A 21373-nucleotide genomic window follows, 5' to 3' on the forward strand; every position below is an offset into this window, starting at 1 on the left:
TAAATTCCAAGATATTCAAACAATAGTATTTGGGTGCTGACTAGATGAGAAGGCATTACCTTAGGACTTCCAATAATTTACTGATAACTTTTGTGTCAGATGTTAGTAAGGGACCAGGTCAAATGCCATTTTTTACAATATATACAAACATATATATATATATATATATATATATATATATATATAACTAGTTGTTTAACATATTTACGTCTTAGTCATTTGAAAGCATGAAGTAATTTTTCTTTATTAGGAATTACTTGTTCATTTTGCCATATCTCTTAGTTTTTCACTTCCTTTGTACCTTGTCAATGTATTTCTATATATACCAGCTACAGAAATGTTTGCAATGGGTTTATATTTTTAGTTGGTTGCAATTTAGACAGCTCTTAGTCTGAAAGATATTAGAAATAAAATATTATGAAATAAAATTCAATATTCTAGTCTACTAAAATCCCAAATAAAAATCCTGAGTAATATCGATGACATACTTATACCTCTAAATTGTACTCTATAAGAAAACAATACCAGGGGTTGAATATTGGAAAAACACATGTAAAGTACTTTTAAAACTGTAAATATCTGTCTAAAGAAAGGAGCCGAGGCTTCAGGAATATCTTTCATTTTCTTGCTTCCATTTTTAATAAAACGCATTGGATTGTCAGTAACGAATTTCAGTGAAGCTTAAGATATTCTGAGATAACTGACTGAAGGCAGTCCTGACATCATTCCAGATCAGAAATTAATAATTACAAACACCATAATTTCTATGCTGTAGCAAGAGATGCTTATGGGAAAGAGTGAAAAAGTATTCATAATGGGTCCCTCGATCCACTGAATTTTTGCTCTGACCCTTAATTGTATAATAAATATCTTCCCAGTTCAATAATGCTATCTTTAGATTTTCTATTACAGTTCTAAAGTCAATGCTCTTAAAATCTCTTTTGACTTTCAACCGTAACTATGACTTCTGGTCACATTTTTACAGTCAGTGGTTTTGAGTTTAATATTAATGTTTCTATATCTGTAAAAGCTTTGTAACAATGTGTGGGCATTTAGATATCATTATAAAAGCCACTCATGCAACCTTGTGCCACTAAATACTTTTGTTTAAAATAACCACTTGAACTGTATGAACAGGAATTAACAACAACTGATCTGAGATGTTTTACTCTTGCCTTATGCTTCTTTGACAATTTTAGTATTTTATGAGTACTGGGAAGTGTGGGACCCAAATCAGCTGGAAAAGAAGAAATTCACACACTCTCTTTCACCTCTTTGAATGCTCTTTAATTCAAAAGTAAATTTAATGTCTAGAACATGGTGGACTAAGGATAGACTTATAATAAAAAGCCTGTGTACTTTTATTTATTGTACTTAGGGATCATAACACAACTGCCACTCAAATAAGGTAACTATCTACAGGCAACTTTGACCGTTCGATTTGGACATAAGAATTAAGTTCCTTGGGGGCAAAACAAAGAAAAAGGATTGTGCCATTTGTGCAAGTGGTGCCAACAATATCACATCATCTCTCTCATATATCACACATGGGTCACACTGCTAAAGAATAAGCCGTTATGTGACCTCTTAGGTAATAACCACTATATCGTAAAGTAAAAGTGTGACACAGGCATTAAAATGCGACAGGAATATAAAACGTTTCAAATATCTGGCTATATGAGATTTAGGGAGTTAAACTAAGTTCAATTACCTTATTTCATATTGTGAAGCATTTAGGATAATTGAGTTGAAACAAACAGCCAGATAAAAATGCTTGAACATATATCTAGTAGTTGTTATAATTTCTGTCACAAATTCAATAAAAATTATTAGTTTACAGTCTGAATTGCTAGCTAACAAAAAAAATGCTTTACCAAATAGAGACTTTGCTTGCTGAGATGAACAAGTTTAGTCTCTAATGGAGTAAGGATTTTAAAAAAGATTTGGATATATGTTTGACAAAGAAACTATAATAGAATAGAATCTAATACATTGTTTATCAGAATCTATATGAAAACAGCATATATGCAAGCTAAAATAAATAGCATACAAAAAATAATAATAATATTAATAATAAACTTTTTGAACATATTTCTTCATAAGATCCTTGATGGAGAAGGAAGAGCATCAAGGCTAAATGCTATGTTTAAGGCATTTATTTCAGATAAGGAAAGAATGGAGACGTTTCAAAATATCAAGTATTATTTTCACTATAAGTAGCATATTCTAGGAGACTACAGGTAAAAAAAAACTTCTATACTATCCTATCCAATCTTCCTGGAAGAAATTCCAGCAGCAGCCTGTAAGGCAAATCGAGTGTGGAAAACCAATTCACAAATTGCAGGCTCGGGAAAGAATAACACTGCTTAGAAAATGAAAGTCGATCAAGATTGGAAACATTTCACCTGTTTTCATTTAAATCTTCAATTTCTTTTCCTGCTGGTTTAGGAAATAGAATATAGCATAATGGGGCAGTAGGGAGTATGAACTCTAAATATCTTGAAATGGCCACATTGACATGCTCAATGTAATTTTCTGTAACTAAAAAAAAACTAGGCTTTGGATAATCTCCCAGTTAAAGCATGGTTTATGAAACTTAAAACATTATTTTATATCATGTTTTTGTCCTCCTATTATGTAAGATTTATTTTAATCAATTCAGACAGAAGCTTAAAGAAAACTGTGATGGAATTTAAAAATGGAAAATGATCTGAACATTACTAGACTAGTCACCTGCTTTCAATTGAATATATACCCACCCCATTTCAGAGAGGTAAGCATTTACTGCAATACTAAGGACCGGAAAAAGGAGGTACCTGTTACTTTTACTTCTTACCCAATCCATGTCAAAATGCTCTATGGTCATAAATACTTTTCCAAAGTGTCCAAGCTAAATCTTTAATGTAAATTCCAAATTGCCTTATAAACAGCCTCTGGCAAGTCAATCAAATCTAACAAGTCAATACAATTGAAGAACAGAGTCACATTGCTTTAAATTTAAGTTCAAAACAGGTATTAATTAAGGACATCTAGAGTTTTCTGAAAGGAACAATTAGCTACCTACTACCAATTCTTTGAGATCATTATACTTAGAAGTGTGATATAAAATTTAAGTACTTAAAACCTGAGAAATTTTGATATATTAATTCCATAGCCATTGAACTATTGGATTAATGCCCTGATATAAAATACTAATAGAACACAATATCATGAGACTTTTAAAAAGACTGTTTTGCTAACATTTCAACTAGAGTCATAAATATCACCAGTGAACATATACTAGATAATGGCTCCTTTGCATTATCTCATTTAATCTTCACACCAATTTTATGAGGTATAAGGATTCTCATTTTAAGTATTACCATTATTGTCCCCATTTTACAGATAAAAAATATTGTAGAGTCAACACTTGAACTCAGGCTTTCACATTCAAGAACCTCTGCTCTTTACCTGTACAAAGGCCTACAGGTGATTTTTCACTGGAATGATGGGCTGAACTATACAATCTATATGTTGCTACTGGTCACGGTCACCTATTTATGACAAAACTCATCTGAATTAGGTGTATTAGTCTGAGACTATAGGGAATGGCCTGGGAATCTATGCAAGCAAGAGGACTGAAAATTCCCAAACCACTTTTGTTTAAATGTTGTAAATATTAAATCTATAAGATACACTATGATTTTGAGTTATATAACCTCAATTACTATCATTGAAAACCACAAGTCACCCATCACTATGGTTTTAACTCTTTCTCTGTCTCTGAATATGCCTCTGCCTATGACCTACTGCCATTGGTACCAGTGGCCCTCGCTATGACAGTGATTCTCAAGATGAAGAAAGAAATGTCCTCCCTTCCTTCAAAGGACTATCAAAGAGGTATAGGGACACATCAAAGCTCCCTGGGTGACTCTGAGAGACTTCCCTCCCCCTAGAGGGGTATGTTCCTCCATCCTCAACATTTAAAATATTTGATATCTAGAGAAATAATAAGTAATAGCATTTATTGAGTGATTTATTTAAACCAGGCATTGTTTTATAGACTCATTCAATCTTCATAGCCAATTTATGAATGATATTAATATTCCTATTGTATAATGAAGAAAGTGAAGCTCAGATAATACAAGGAACTTCCCTAAGGTCACACATCTAAAAAATGGTAGAACCTGACTTTGAACTCAGAAAATTGAATTCCAAAGACAGCACACTTAACCACCATACTACATCACCTCTTGTTAATTGGCTGTGATAATTTTTTAAAAATCATCAAAAAGAATGTGAAAACATGCTTCAAAGTGATAGTACAGTGACTCAACCAAAGGCTCAAGGAGGAAAAAATATTTCATGTATATAGGAAAATATAAAATATACGCTAGCTTATAAAACTGCAGTTTGGGCCTTAGATTCTCTTTCCCTCCCTCTTTCTCTCTCTGTCTCTCTCTTATTGATTTTTTTTCCCCATAATTTGACCTTGTTCTGAACAACTGTACTAACTGGTCTTGATTGTACCCAAATGCCAAAGTGCCACTGTTGTATAAGTCACTTAACTCTATCACATTATATTTTTTTTTAGAGTTGAATTGCTCTATTTACTTCATTAAAATAATTTGTTAATAAGACATATCACTCATTTGACTGTTTTAAAAACATTTAAAGGCAAAATACCATATAACTGAAAAAAAACTACAACTAAATTACATGACTTAGATGAATCTCATAAATATAATATTTAGCAAAAGAAGCCAGATGTAAAGAGGACATAGTGTATGATTCAATTTATTCAAAGTAGAAAAACAGGCAAACTGACCTATGTTGTTAGCATTCAGGGCAGTTGTTACCCTCAGAATGGAGCACAAGAAGCGTTTCTGGTTCTGATACTATTCTGTTTCTTGATCTGGCTGATGATTACATAAATGTTTCATTTGGAGAAATTCACTGAGCTTTACACTTAGGTTTTATGTATTTTTACACTATATATGTTATATTTCAATCAAAACTTTACATGAAAAGGCAGCTTTATCCAAAACAGTTGCTTTGCTAATTGTAATTTAGTACTACTTTCTCTCTTCCAAAAGATACAATTAATTTGTTTCATAAAGAAAGCTAACAATATTTCCACATAACATTGTAAAGTTACTATTTTCCTAAATATGAGATGTTTTAAAAGTCAAATTTATTGAGGTATAATTTATATACAGTACAATATATTTTTTAACTGAATGACCATTTTTGACAAGCCCATACATTTGTGCAACCATCACCACTATCAAGATACAGAACAGTTCCACCATGTCCCCAAATTTCCTTATGACCTTTTGTAGTCCAACTCATCTCCCACCTCCCAGTTCCTGGCAGTACTGATCGACATCTGTCTCCATAGTTCTTCCTTTCCAAGAATGCCTTATAAATGGAATCCTATACTATGTATTCTTTTAAGTCTAGCTTCTTTCATTTAGCTTAATGTTTTTATTTTTTAATAGATCTTTATTGGAGTATAATTGCTTCATAATACTGTGTTAGTTAATGCTGCATAACAAAGTGAATCAGCCATATGCATACACATGTCCCCATATTCCCTCCCTCTTGAGCCTCCCGCCCATCCTCCCTATCCCACCCCTCTAGGTTGTGGCAAAGCAGCAAGCTGATCTCCTGTGCCATGCTGCTGCTTCCCACTGGCTAAATATTTTACATGGTAGTGTATATATGTCACTGCCACTCTCACTTCGCCCCAGCTTTGCCCTCCCACCCCATGTCCTCAAGTCCATTTTCTATGTCTACCTCTTTATTCCTGCCCTGCAACTAGGTTCATCAGTACCTTTTTTTTTTTTTTTTTACATTCCATACATATGTGTTAGCATACAGTATTTGTTTTTCTCTTTCTGACTTACTTCACTCTGTATGACAAACTCTAGGTCCATCCACCTCACTACAAATAACTCAATTTCATTTCTTTTTATGGCTGAGTAGTATTCCATTGTATATATGTTCCACATCTTCTTTATCCATTCATCTGTCGATGGACATTTAGGTTGGTACCATGTCCTGGCTATTGTTAATAGTGCTGCAATGAACATTGTGGTACATGTCTCTTTTTGAATTATAGTTTTCTCAGTGTATATGCCCAGTAGTGGGATTGCTGGGTCATATCATAGTTCTATTTTTAGTTTTTTAAGGAACCTCCATACTCTTTCCCATAGTGGTTGCATCAATTTACATTCCCACTTATTTTTATATTCTTCCTAACCTATCTGTTAGTTTCCTAGTCTAATTTTATTTTTTACTTTGTTACTGCTTTTTGTTTTTTTTTCTTTTGCTGCCTCAGGCGGCTTGTGGGATATTGGTTCACGAGCCCAGGGTCAGGCCGAAGTTCCTGCACTGGAAGCTCCGAGTCCAAATGACTGGCCTCACAGAGAACCTCAGACCCCAGGGAATATTCATCGGAGTGAGGTCCCACGGATTTACTCATCTCAGCACCAAGACCCAGCTCTACCCAATAGCCTACAAACCCCAGTGTTGGAAGCCTCAGGCCAAACAACCAGTACGACAGGAACACAATCTCACTCGTTAAAAAATAAAAAAATGAGATGGCAAAAAAATATGTCACAGATGAAGGAGCAAGGTAAAAACCTACAAGCCCAAATAAATGAAGAGGAAATAGGCAATCTACCTGAAAAAGAATTCAGAGTAATGATAGTAAAGAAGATCCAGAATCTTGGAAATGGAATGGAGGCATGGATTGAGAAAATACAAGAAATGTTTAACAAAGATCTAGATGAATTACAGAACAAACAAACAGAGATGAACAACACAATAACAGAAATGAAAAATACACTAGAAGGAATCAATAACAGAATAACTGAGGCAGAAGAACTAATAAGTGAGCTGGAAGACAAAATGGTGAAAATAACTGCCGAGGAGCAGAATAAAGAAAAAAGAATGAAAAGAATTGAAGACAATCTCAGGGACCTCTGGGACAACACTAAACGCACCAACATTCGAATTATAGGGGTCCCAGAAGAAGAAGAGAAAAAGAAAGGGTCTGAGAAAATAGTTGAAGAGATTATAGTGGAAAATTTCCCTAACATGGGAAAGGAAATAGTCACCCAAGTCCAGGAAGCACAGAGAGTCCGATACAGATAAACCCTAGGAAAAACACACCAAGACACATATTAATCAAATGAACAAAAATTAAATTCAGAGAAAAAATATTAAAAGCAGCAAGGGAAAAACAAAAAAATAACATACAAAGGAATCCCCGTAAGGTTATCAGCTGATTTTTCAGCAGAAACTCTGCAAGCCAGAAGGGAGTGGCAGGATATAATTAAAGTGATGAAAGGGAAAAACCTACAATCAAGATTACTCTAACCAGCAAGGATCTCATTCAGATTCAGTGAAGAAGTCAAAAGCTTTTCAGACAAGTAAAAGCTAAGAGAATTCAGCGCCACCAAACCAGCTTTACAACAAATGCTAAAGAAACTTCTCTAGGTAGGAAACACAAGAGAAGAAAAAGACCCACAAAAACAAACCCAGAACAATTAAGAAAATGGTAAGAGGAACATACATATCGATAATAACCTTAAATGTAAATGGATTAAATGCCCCAACCAAAAAACACAGACTGGTTGAAGGGATACAAAAACAAGACCCATATATATGCTGTCTACAAGAGACCCACTTCACACCTAGGGACACATACAGACTGAAAGTGAGGGGATGGAGAAAGATATTCCATGCAAATGGAAATCAAAAGAAAGCTGGAGTAGCAATACTTGTATCAGGTAAAATGGACTTTAAAATAAAGACTGTTACAAGAGATAAGGAGAGATAAGGACACTACATAATGACCAAAGGATCAATCCAAGAAGAAGATATAACAATTATAAATGTTTATGCACCCAACATAGGAGCATCTCAATACATAAGGCAAATGCTAACAACCATGAAAGGAGAAATCGACAGTAACACAATAATAGTAGGGGACTTTAACACACCACTTACACCAATGGACAGATCATCCAAACAGAAAATTAATAAGGAAACACAAGCTTTAAATGACACAATAGACCAGATAGATCTAACTGATATTTATAGAACATTCCACCTAAAAGCAGCAGAATACACTTTCTTCTCAAGTGCACATGGAACATTCTCCAGGATAGATCACATCTTGGGTCACAAATTAAGCCTTGGAAAATTTAAGAAAATTGATAGCGTATCAAGCATCTTTTCTGCTCACAACACTATGAGATTGGAAACCAATTACAGGAAAAAAAAACTGTAAAAAATACAAATACATGGAGGCTAAACAGTGTGCTACTAAATAACCAAGAGATCACTGAAGAAATCAAAGAAGAAATAAAAAAATACACAGAAACAAATGACAATGAAAATACGATGGCCCAAAACCTATGGGACACAGCAAAAGCAGTTCTAAGAGGGAAGTTTATAGCAATACAATCTCACATCAAGAAACAAGAAAAATCTCAAATAAACAATCTAACACTACACTTAGCTTAATGTTTTTGAGATCCATCCATGTTTTGTGTATGTCAGCAGTTTGTTCCTTTCTGTTGTTGAGTAATGTTACAATGTATAGATATACCACAATTAAAAAACATCTGAGTAATTTCCAGGTTCTGGTGATTTTGAATAAAACCACTACAAACATTTATGTATAGGTTTTTATATAAACATGAGTGAAATATTTTGTTTTTTAATTCTAACTTGTACTTTCACCTGCACAAAATATTTTCTACACTGCCTTTAGTCTTTGGTAATTCTTATGCCTAGGGAATATACCAACCAGTTCAAAATAACATAAAATCAGAAATTGAATCAAGTAAAAAACACCTTACAAAAATAGATCAACTTCCGCAAATTACACTCTTAAAAATATTTTTTGCAATCATCTACATAATTAAGAACATAAAGACTATTAAAGTTGTAGATTAATATTTAAAATATTGTTTAAATTGTACAAAATTAAAAATCAATGATATTACTAATTTGGATTCTACAATCATAATGAATAAAGGAAGAAGAGGTAAGAAATGTGGCTTGAAAAGTAAAGGGTTATATGCCTCTTTCAAAACTCCCTGATTTAACATATTATAAATTTCACCCAACTGGTTAGTACTTTTTTATCCATGATAACTGGGAAAGGATTTGAGTGACAAAATGGAAACATGGTAGATGTTACCTAGCATGTTGTGGTAAAGTGGAATGGCCCGTCCAAAGGTAGTAAATGCAGTCATGACTAGTGGGACCGCCACACCTGCAGGCAATTACAGAACAGAAAACATCATTCTCCATTCACAGTGGCATGCACACACATGCACCAGTGCTCACACATGGAGCCTTGGAGGAAGAACATGGGAAGCAAGCACACCAAGTACCTATCCATCAGGCCGATGCAGTCTTCAATACTTGAGCCTATGCACCTGCAGAAGATCCAAATTTTAAAAATACAAGGAAAGAAAAATTAGTCATTTTTAAAAATAATATATAAGACAAATACCGATTGTGTCAAACTCTTAATTATAGTTATTAGACAATTTTTGAATATCATGAATTTAAAGCTAGTGAGAAAGTTACTATACTTGATGGATACCCAGAAATAAATTGTAAATACTACACAAATGGAATGCAAAGAAACAAGTCCACAGTAAAGGAAATTGTACTCTGTTTCTGTGGATAATTTCCAAGCACATATTGCTCATTTCTAATACTTTAAATTCATTTGAATCATTTGTGATATTATGTCTTGATGAATAACTTGATATTTCAATGGCTATAATTGGTTTCATGTATACAGTTTCTTCTAAAAGGCTTTAAGCTGAAGTAAAAAACAAAATCAATAAAAAAGAAAACATGAGCTATTCAATATAATATAATAACCTGATGCTTAATACTCATTATTAAAGATTGATTTTAGCAGAAAATGAGTTAACGTGCTTTAACGTTATTCTCATGGATACTTTACACAATCACATTATTCCATGCCTTGGTTGTGACTGTCTTTAAAACATACTTATCTTTAAACATGAATTCATTTAACAAGCAAATTAATTGGTTTCACCATACTACAGTTTATCTTGATACTTGCTTTTAAAAAAGCAGTGCCATAACAGTCAAGTGAAAACAGGTTTTTAAGCTGCCATAATATTTAACTCAAACAATAAAAAATAAATAAATACTCCCCAAGGAAATGAATAAATTGAGACTCAGGTAAGCAAAGAATCCACAGAGGTTAACATTTAAGTAAAATTATATAAGTACACAGAATTCTGATTTTGAAGTATTATAGAAATATTATTTCTTCCATCTGCCAATAAATTTGAATTGTATTTCTTTCCCTTTTCTCTCATTAAAGACATATAGCTCCAGTGCATTATCAAGATTCCTTGTACAGCTATGATTTATTGAACTGTCTAATTCTTCTGGTAATATTTTTTCCAAATTCTAATTTCTAAAACTGAAAAAGAAGTTGAAGTTAAAATCATTATGTAATGAAGTAATAAGGTGCTCATGTATAAGGCCAGACTGTCCATTATATCTTTAGAAAGCTCTGTAACACGTAAATAAATATGACTATGTATAATAATAATTAAGTCACTATTTTCCTCCTTCATCAGTATCAGTTATAATATTCCTACTAGGTGGAAAATTATTTTTCTTTTGAGGATTGGCTTTGAGTGGCTTAGAAAAAAAATTAATGTACAGAAATACAGAAATACATGAAATATACTGTGAAAAATTCTTTCAAAAAAAAGCAAGTAAGAAATAAAAATTAAAATTAAAATATAGAGCACATAGCATTAATTGGTTCCAAAATTCATAATCAAAACCATTTCTAAAAATAAAAAAACAATTAGTATAAAAGTTTGCAAATTGTCTTATATGGTTTTCTTCTATTCCAAAGGACTTATTTTTTTCTAGTTTCCAATTATACCTTCTTCAAAATGTTTTTTTAAAATACAGTAGTGCCATTTTTGTAAAATTAATACTCTACTTCTTACTTCCAAATGATAATCTGAAAGCTTTGGCTAGTTTGTAATCTGTATTTACTATAACCTTTGAAAGATAAAAATATTTGAAAGTAAGCTTTAACTTGAGGGGAAAGTTAAAGAGTGAATAATGAAAGATCTTCATTCATCCATTAAAAGAAAAAAAAAACTGTGTCACATGCCTGCTAAGTGTTCCTACTATTCTAGGAGCTGGGGGGAGAAAAAAGATGAATTAGACACTTTTCCTGTTCTTAATGAGCTCAAACTTTAATGAAGGAGACAGATGCATAAACATATGTGTATTGTACAATATAATAAATATAATGAGGAACACGAACGAGTGACTTAGGAGAGTGTGGAGGAGGGACACACAGTTTCAGAAGGTTGTGGTCACGCTCGGAGAAGTTAGAAAACTGAAGTTCAGAGTTCAGAGTCCTGATAACCAGGATTGGGGTGGCAATAATTTCTAAGGGGTAAGAAACAGCAGGAGCAAAATCATCAATCTGAGGAAGGGTAGAGAGTATATGAACAGCTACAAATAATTCTGAATAGTTAGAGAACAACATATGAGGCAACAGGGAGAAGGAAAAAAAGAAGCTAGATCATTAGAAAGGAACCAGAACTTGAAGACTGTCTGCTTAGGAACAAACTTAATGGGAAACCACTGCAGGGTTTTAAAGAAGTTGTGAAATTGCTAGATTTGTGTTATACATTGATCTCTTTGCCCACTGAAGGCTAGTCAGCTGGGAACCAGACAGATTCCTTTGGCACAAAGACTGTTTTAGTCTCTGTAAGAGATGATGAAGGATTAAACTAGGGAAACGGTAACTAGGATAGAGTTACCTTAAATCGACCTAGAGTTGGATTTAAGGAATACCTTGAAACGTATGCAGAAAAAAAGAAAAACGAAACAGTAGTTGGTGGCTGATTTGATGATGGAAGGGGAAAGATCAGAGGAGCTAAAGATGACTCATACTTCTAGCTTTGAGAATAGTGGTACCATCAGTGAGATAATGCAAGAGGAGGAACACCTTTCTCTGTGTGTGTGTGTTCCGGAAGCAGGGTTGGTAGTTTCAGTCTTAGGTATCTAAAGTTTAGTGTGGTTTTCCTACATCCAGGTAGAAATGTTCCTCAGCATCTGGAAAGATGAGTCTGGTGGAGGGGAGGGTGTGGGGGGAGGAGAGGGAAGCAGGAGACACAGGTACAATGATCCAGTTTTGAAACAGCATACAAGAGAAGGCGGAAATCATGTAAGTGGATGTGATGGCTGAAGAAGGATCTATAAAGTGAGAAAAGCAGAGACTGATACTGAAACTCAAGGAACTCCAATAATTAGTAAATGACATAAGATGAGCTCATACGCCAGAAACATAGGAAAATATGTTTGAGTAAAATCAATTAATTGCAGTGTCATGGAAGCCAAATCATGAAAAAACTTCAGGAAATGGATGACCATCGATCGTTGTCAAGTGCAAGAGAGGTCTAGTAAAAGAACTACTAAGAGTGTGTTAGTTGTCATAGTCAAGGTCACTAGAATTTAGGTTGCTGTGAGTTGAGAAGCAAATTGCAAATAAGAGAATAGAAGCAAAGGAAAAGGGAGGAGCTACTGAGGGGGTGGGGTGTGAGGCCAAGAAAGTTTGTCTAGGAGATTTTGTAGGATATTTGAGATTTAAAGGTATTTATAATTTGAGGATAAAAGAAGAATGGAAGACAGAATAAGAGTGTGGTACCATTTTTTCTAAATACAAATCACTGTGTATTTAAAGATGTATATTCTATTTCAACTCTTCATACTTTATATAAGCAAATAATTAGCACATGCAATTTATGTAGATTCAGGAAAATCAAAGAATAATGGAAATGTTAAACTTTTGAAGAGTCAAAATCCCAAATAAGAGACTGAATAAGGATTTGAAATAATACAATTCTCTAGATAATTAGTGTTCTAAAGTAGAAACTTTACAGAAAGTTCAGAAAGAGAAACTGTAACATGTTAATATAATATATTTAAAAAAACTGGAATTCCAAGTATTGAGCTGTGTTTAACATTTGCTTGTACTTACTGATTTCTAAACACCTTGATATACACATACAAGTAACATAGTTGAGATATTTTGACAAAATCTTCTCTAAATTTTGAAATTAAAATGGAAAAATATTTTAAAATTTCATTACAGAAGTTATCGACAATAATTCCACAAGCAGCCCTTCTTTTGTTCTCTCCATCAATGGAAATTCTTTCATTACATACATTTAAAAATATAAAAAGAATTGATAAGAAAAATATTAAGGCATATAGAAAATTTAATAGTATCAAATCGTGATTCTAATATTACTAAAAACTTTTAATGAATTTTTAAAAGATGCCCTATTAAAAATAAATATCCCAGTTCACGTCTCCAAACAAAAATTAAATTGACATTCATCATGGACGCAAGTGATATTAGTAAAGAAACTATAACCTTTGCCCTTACGACTACTCAACTGCATACTAAATTTAGTTTACAAGTCCTCTTTTAAAATTTCTATCTTGCTAATTTCAAATATGAATATCATTTCTAAGTTTTAAATTCTTGCTAATCATTTCAAAATACAGAGGGATCTCTGATGAAAGGATATAAATCGTAAGAATAAAAATTCACTGGACTGTGACCTCCTAGTGATCAAGAGCTGTGTCTTGCTTATTTCTGAACTTAGCTATCACTGTATCTGATACACAACAGGTGTTCAATATAACAAAGTTGAAGAATGAATGAAATGAGAAAGGCTGCTAAAATAAAAATTCTCTAGTCAAGGCAAGAAGAGACAATGTTATTTTTTTTTTCCTCTAGGAATATTAGTGAGACTCTCCTGATAGGTACTAGCTAAATGGATCACCTATTTTAAAAACATCTAAAGAACTTATTAGAGCCAATACATTTAATGTACTTTTAGAGTAGTAAAATGGCTTTTAAGGTATTACTTGATAATTTTACTTTCAGATGATCATTAAACAGTATTCAAAGTAAGAACTTCCTTCTGAAAAATGATTTGAAAGACTATTTCCATTAACTTGGTTCCTGAATTATCCAGCTGACATAATATTGGCATATAAAAGAAAAGCTGTTTTCCAAAGTGGAGTTGGCCTGGTGAGCTCACGCTTACTGATAGGTCATTTATTACGTGCGTTTAGGAATAAAAATAGTCACTTGTTCCATCATCCCTACTGCCCCTATGATCTTCCTAGGGAAAGATTCTATCTCTACATGCTCAATTTGAAAGGAAGGGACTGAATGCATAGAGCACCTCATTGCTTCATTAAAAGGATCTCAAAGCACAGTGTTGCACTGCAGTAGTGTACAGAGGAGGGCTGAAGCATTTAGAAATGCCCAAACCCTAAATTCCATTCTGGGACTGAGACCACAGAACTCTTAGGAAGTGAGTGAACCTGGACAATACGGATGCTGTTAGAAAAAGGATGGCAGGAAGATAAATGAAAACAAAGACAAGATACCATCAGGATTAAGTCGTTACAGAATCCATGTACCTTAGAAGATGCCAGGGAGTACACTAGTCAAATTCTGTCTCACCATCATTCTGCAGCAGTGAATTTAAAGTCATCATTTTATTTACTAGGGTTCCCAAGTGATCTGGTCAGATTTGTTTCCTGTTACACCTTCATCCTCCCTTTAGGTTGACATCCAACTTTTGTTACTGTGGTAAATTGATCTATTCATTGTCCCTCCTTCTACTTTCCCCCAACTATATATCTTTTCTTTTATTATATAATCATGATTTAAAAGGACTGAGAGGAAGACACACCAGCCACACATCCAGACTATGTACGGCTCTGTGATCTCACTTTCATTTCCCTAATGGCTTTGTTGTAATTAGATTTGCAAAAACAGCAAAAGGTCTCATTTTGAATGGCAACAGCTGTTGACATCAACATTACATTGAATAACGTTTGTTTAATTTTAGATGCAAAACAACAAAACCCTCTTGTGGATGATTATTTTAGCAGGCAACGTTTTCCCTTTCTGTTGCTGACTCTTCTGCCCCAGCAATATCAGTATCTTCATGAAATACCCTTAACTGAAGTGTGCCCAAAACTCGCCAGGGGAGCAGCTTATTCTTTCTAATTTCCTTGAAGCAGGGTGTCTATGTGACTATTTCAGTATCCTCAAACCAGGGAGGTGCCATTAGCTCTTCCAAGCTGAATTTGAGTTTGAATGGCAGCATATTACTTTATCTTTTGAGGATCTGCCACTTCACAGAGTGACTTAAGCTGATTTCTTGACCTGCAGGAAATTGTAGCAGCATCTGCAAATTGATGTCCTCTTGGCAGAAAATGATGTTGCTTGCTTACCTTCTTCAATATCCCCTAACAGCCAGCCCTTACTCTGGCAGAAAATCTCTTTATGGAACCTCATACTTTCCTGCCAGATCTAAAGTACCCAAGATGATTCTCCACAAGTGTCTCTGTGTGTTTGTACGTGTGTGTGTGCACGTGTGTGTGGGCACTCACAATGGAGAAGAGGTTTTTTGGACAGAAGGAGGATAGAGCATGTGAAACTGCCCTTGATTCTAAATTTATTCCCCTTCTACAGGAAAGAAAAGGAAAAGTCCTTATTAAAAGAGATTTGCTGTCTTTTAAAGAAATAGTTGTTGGGATTTGTTAGATGAAGTGACATTATTTCTTTTATAGTTCAGTGCTTTTCTTCTTTCTGTAATATGTCTTTGTTACTCAACTGTTATCAGTATCAAAAGTAGTCTAATTATTATTCATTTTACAATGCATCCTTTTGAAAAGTAGAAAAATGTGTACCCATCTTTGAATTGTCCTATATCGGTTGAAGAAACACTAGGTTATAGGTTAGCCTATAATAGAATCACTTTCACAAAATGTACTTGTATTTTTATTAAAATACATATCACTAGGTTCCTTTTTTTTTTTTTTTACCATCACTGCTTTTGCTTATATTTTGCTGAAGGAGTAATACAAGGCAGCATTTATCAAAAAGAGATCTTCATTTTAAGGTGATTGTAACAACAAAGAAACAGAAACAGAAAATCTCTGTTAAAGATTTATTAAGCGCGAATCTCAAAAGTACAATTACTTGTCTTTTCTGATATCTTTAATCCTCAGTAAAACTTGGAAGAATTTCTACACTCCATACAAAGTATACCTGATACCAGCTTCATGAAGGTGTCAATAGAAGTTACAGGAAAATGTTAAACGGAAATATTTTAGAGGGTATAAATTCGATTCCATAAAGCATTCTTATAGAAAGGAGTTCTCTTAAAATCAACACATTATATAAAGATGAATAGAATTTTGCATGAGAATATTATATATTCAGTAGACTGCGTCAGGGATAAAATGCATGTATGCACCTCTTGATTAGCAATACGCACATGATTAAGTTTTTGACCAGTAAATTGCTTACCCTTGGGTGCAGTTTGGATGGCATGGGTGGCACTCCCGATCCTGATCAGCATACTTGAAAATGAAACTGTTTGCCCCCTGTAAGCCATCTGGACATTTTTCCACACAGTTCGGGCCATCCTTAAAATGGGAGCACTTTGTACAGTTGTCAGGTCCCTGAAATGTGAAAAAAAAAAATGGAGGAAGAAAAATGGGTGCCATTTCCTCTGGAATGTATTCATCTGGTTTAGTTACTGAGACTTCAGTGGGTGGCCAATCTTCCTCTAGAGAACTGAAGAGCATTTTCAGAAGTACAAATGGGGATGTTGCTATTGTAGCTTTTTGATCAGCAAAATTGTCCAGTGATTTTTCCAGAAGGACATCAGCATTATCTTTCTGTCATTTATTCCTAGTGAGATTACAGTGCAACGATATTTGGTAACAACACATTATTCCTAGAAATATTTTATCACAATCACTGGGAATATGTGAAAATTCTTACTAAGTAGTTAATGAAAATAAGGAAATGATAGGAATTAGGTAACACTAAATTTCATATACAAGTGAGATGTAAACTTTCCTTTGGTGGTACCATGACTATTTGAACAATGAATTTAAACATTTTCTATAGTTGAATTATCAGGAATTAGGTAGTTTAGGCAAATAAAGGTTAATTTCTAAGTTACTCTCCAACTCATATCAGCTTATTATCATGCTAAAAATCATATCATGTCTATTAATAGGGATTTTAGCAAATAACAGTACAATACTGAGAGCACAATAAAGGCACAATCTGATGAGCAAAAATCAAAAACTTGTACATACAAAAGAAAATTATATGGAGAAACTTACTCAAGAATGAAGGTGATATAAATATGAGCATGATAAATCTAAATAAAACTAACTCACTTCATATATTTATGTTTATAATTTATAATATCTGTCTAATATGTATAATTATAATAAGCAGTAATGTGTAAATATATTTAAATGTCATAACAAAAGTAAAAATCTTAAATTCATATTAAACATCTAAAAATTGTACCAAAAAAATGATTTGGATTTGGTGCTGGGGATAATAAGCATGCAAGAAATGATAAGTAGTACATTCTCAAATCAAATTGAGAACATTTTGGTGAAAAATACTATTTCCTTAAAAGATGCCCATATATTTACACATTCAGGTGTTTTAAATAATGATATTACCTACTCAAAATTTACTTTTAGTTCTCCTTTTTGAACATCATATTGTCTTAGGATTCCTCTTCTCTTTGACTACTTCTTGGAACTTCTTACCTTGACTCTTTTCTCCCCAAAATCTGCTTATATCCACATAGTTTAACAATTATGACAGTTCACATTGAACATAATTTAGATAAATAAGATATACTAAGTATAGAGGGAAATATTTAATATTATTAAGTTTATAATTATAAACAATGTGTATTTGGGAGATGAGCAAGCAAACATTTTACAGAGCTATTTATTAGACAGGGTGCGTGGGGATCAGTCTATTCATGGGAGTGCGTTACATCTCTCTATGGATGTTAATCCAAAAGTAGCCAGACATTGCAAGTGGTGATATAAGGCATCAGGAAATCAAGAAATATAATACTTTAAAATTTAAAGATAAAGGCAGCTAAGGAAGAATAGTAGTACAAAGAAGAAAGGGTAATCAGGAAGAGATTTCTGGAAATCCTGAGACTGGTGAGGTTCAATCAAGCACCTATCTTACTATTTTGAAGTGAGATTTAGATTATCTATCTATTATCTATCTATCTATGTATCTATGTATCTATCTATCTATCTATCTATACAGTTATAGGTATATCTAAATCTCATACTTCTAAATCTCATATATATATTTGTTTATGTATATAAACATATGTGTATATATATGCATGCACATATATATGTGTGTATATATATACTTATTTATTCTGTGAAAGAGAATCCCTATTCAACCTGAAGAGTTTGCTGCTGGCAACTTATTTCCTACCAAAAAAGAACACTTCACATGTTTCCAATTTTAACACCTGCTCATGGGTACTTAGGCACATAATACTGTCTATTATACAAAATCATTTACTGTGCAAGTATGCTCAGTGGTATGACATTGTACAAGACATGAGACATGCTGATGTCTTCTTTCAGAACACAAGAATAAAACTTACTGTGAGTAAATTAGGCAGTGGTAGTCAGAATTAGGAATTATTTTTCTATAAAATACTTCTAATGTAAAATAATGTCCAGGTAAAATCAGAAGATGTAAAAAATTTACGAAATTAAAATTAAAGTCACATTTAATCTTTAGGCAGACTTCAATAGGATAAATTTTTTTGTGCTTCCTTGTTTTTAAAGCATCTCTTAACTATTTAATTGTATTATCATGATATGAAATTGAATGTCCTGAGCTGACATAACTAAAAGATGTCCTGACAAATCTCGAAAGAAATGAAATGTCTGATTCTCTATCTCATTTCCATAATAAAGAGATTTAAAGAAATACATGTTGTCTAATACTTACTTTTTTATCATTATATTCCCAAAGCTTTTAAGAACCTAGGTACAGCGAATGAACTGATAAATGCAACAAAGAAAAGAGAGATGAAGGCAACATTCTTCCTTATCTCTGATTTTAAGCTACACTTGGACCCAGTAATCTAGACAGAAAACTAAAGGATAGGCTAAATCCTGAAAGAAACATTTCATTTTTTTTTCTCAGTGACAATTGATGTTTTTCTCTGGTAGCTGCCGTAAGAGACAAAGCCACTATTCACCAGTATCCAATTCTCTTCCACTTCCAGCCTCACAGAATACGGAAATTCCCTCCCACTAGAGGGGAGGTGTGTGTCTCGCTTTGGACCACGAAATTAAGTAAAAGCAATTTATGAGACTGCCAGTGCTAAACTCTCCAGCCTTCTCTTTCCCGGCTGCCATGATGTGGGGATCCCATGTAGATGTAGAGATGCCATAACTTCAAAGCATCCTGGAATGCCAGACCACCACAGGGAGGGGGGCTGCCTTAGAAAGCTCCCCAGACCTGCAGTGCACTTTTCATGAAAAAGATTTAAACATTTTTCTGTAAGCTACTGCAATATGGAGGTTATTTGTTGTGGCAACACAAGCTCTATTAACCTGGATTTAACAGCTATTTTAGCTTTAACAAAAATTGTGTTTCAAAAATCAGTTTCCCTCCCTCCCAAAAAATCAGTTCCCTTCTCCTATCCCCTCCCTTCTCTTGCTGCCTCTGTGGCTTATATTTTGGTCTCCTTTGACTTTGTCTGATGTCCTTTTCTTTTGTTCTTACATTCCTTCCCTTATCTTTCTTGATAGGACTATACAGGAATAGTGAAAGTGAGTCAGAAAAGATAAAATTGTAAAGAAAGAAAAGATAGAAAAGAAAAAAAAAAAAAGAAAAGAAAAAGAGAAAAGAATAAAGTAAAGAAGACCAAGTGCAGACAGATGAGGATATAAAAGCAGAGGCTTGCTTTATTTCAAATCCACCCCTCTCAAGATTATCCTGAATGTCTGTCACATTTAAATAGGATAATACCATCCATTTTACAGATGTATATTCCCAGAAAGCATTTTATTCTTATTACTTTATGGACATTGTTGCCTAGAGAAAAAAAAGTGAAATGAAAAGAGTGTGAAATTTGGAGTCAGTACTTCTATAGTTGAGTCCCAGCTCCACATCTTACTGATTTGCTGACTTTTGGAGTAACTTTCTAATCATTATCATGGGTTCAATTTCTTTATATTTTAAATGGAGAATGTGATAGTATGCTTCAGATGTAATAGTGTTTGACAAATATAAATATTTATCAATTCTTATCATTAGGGAAACATTTAACAGTTCAAGAAAATGAGATTTCAGCAGAATAAATCATAAGACCAGGTGTGGGAATTCCAGTTAGCTTTATGACTTCTTCCTCTATCTCATCACTATATCAGTCTCATGAAGAAGTTTCCTGAACCTCTTGGGTATCCTAAGTGATATATGCCAGTTACTTGGCACACAAAACCACTTCCGTCTTTAGTTTTGATAAACAACATGTAGACCCAGAAACAGGCATACGCCTAATATAAATTGTAAAGGCTGAAAACAAGCAACCCCCTCGAGGGAGCAAAGTTTGGGCTATTGCTTGAGCTCAATCCTGGCAGTTTTTCAGATACCATTACCTAAAAGACACTGTGCTCTTACCTGCTTAGCATTTTAATAAGGCTTACTGATCAAGTCAGTTTTCTTGATTTCATGCTCTGATCTTCCACAAATGAGTGGTTCAACTTTACTGAGTTTTTTCTACTTTTGACCTATTGCCTTCTCTAATCTCTAGACATATTCATTCACAATTTTAGCACTGAATAGTGATTTTAAGCATATGGCCCAACAATGCTGTCCTTACAGAATTAAAATGTGTTCACTAAAAACCTGTTTTTTCATTCTTTCTTAGTTATCAAGTAATTTTGAAAATTGCAAGAATATTAACTTTTAGGGCTTTTTAATGTGTATTTCTATAAACTGTCTCAATTCTTTTAAGGAACAAAGGAATGATCAAATAGACTGTAAAAACAAAGAAATCAATAAGCTAGTTATTTACTAGCATACTTTTATACCATAGGAGGCAGCATAAGGAACTGAAAAAGACGGGACTACTCTTGCAGTTTGCCTTGTTCAAAGGAGATGGCCAAATTCTTGGTTATTGTAATTGTACATTTTCAAAGTCTCTTTCTCTGAAAGAGATTTTGTTTTTTCATTCTATGATGTATGGTTCCTAGATGTGCTAGTTTTTAGAGAAGTCTCATAGAGAGAGACAGCTCAACTTCCTTTAACAAACCCATTATGGAATTTTACTTTCCTGTGTGTCCTGACATTCTTTACAGAATCCACATTTCTCATGCTGCAGATTAATTGTATTTTAAATGACTATCCTTAGTGGAAAAAGAAAATAGCTGC

At 33.5% G+C, this 21373-nt stretch overlaps 1 protein-coding gene across 1 annotated transcript in view; it reads right to left on the minus strand.

Moving 5' to 3' along the window:
* Positions 1-21373, minus strand: part of ERBB4 (erb-b2 receptor tyrosine kinase 4) — a 1174475-nt gene that overhangs the window by 262044 nt on the left and 891058 nt on the right. The window contains exons 16-17 of the mRNA XM_082466966.1: positions 16436-16590; positions 9396-9440 (exon numbers count right to left, since the gene is read on the minus strand). Of these exons, the coding sequence (XP_082323092.1) occupies positions 9396-9440; positions 16436-16590 (200 nt within the window). The remainder of the gene's footprint in view (positions 1-9395; positions 9441-16435; positions 16591-21373) is intronic.

Source organism: Balaenoptera physalus (assembly GCF_965194825.1).
Source record: "Balaenoptera physalus genome assembly, chromosome: 6".
Taxonomy (NCBI): Eukaryota; Metazoa; Chordata; class Mammalia; order Artiodactyla; family Balaenopteridae; genus Balaenoptera; species Balaenoptera physalus.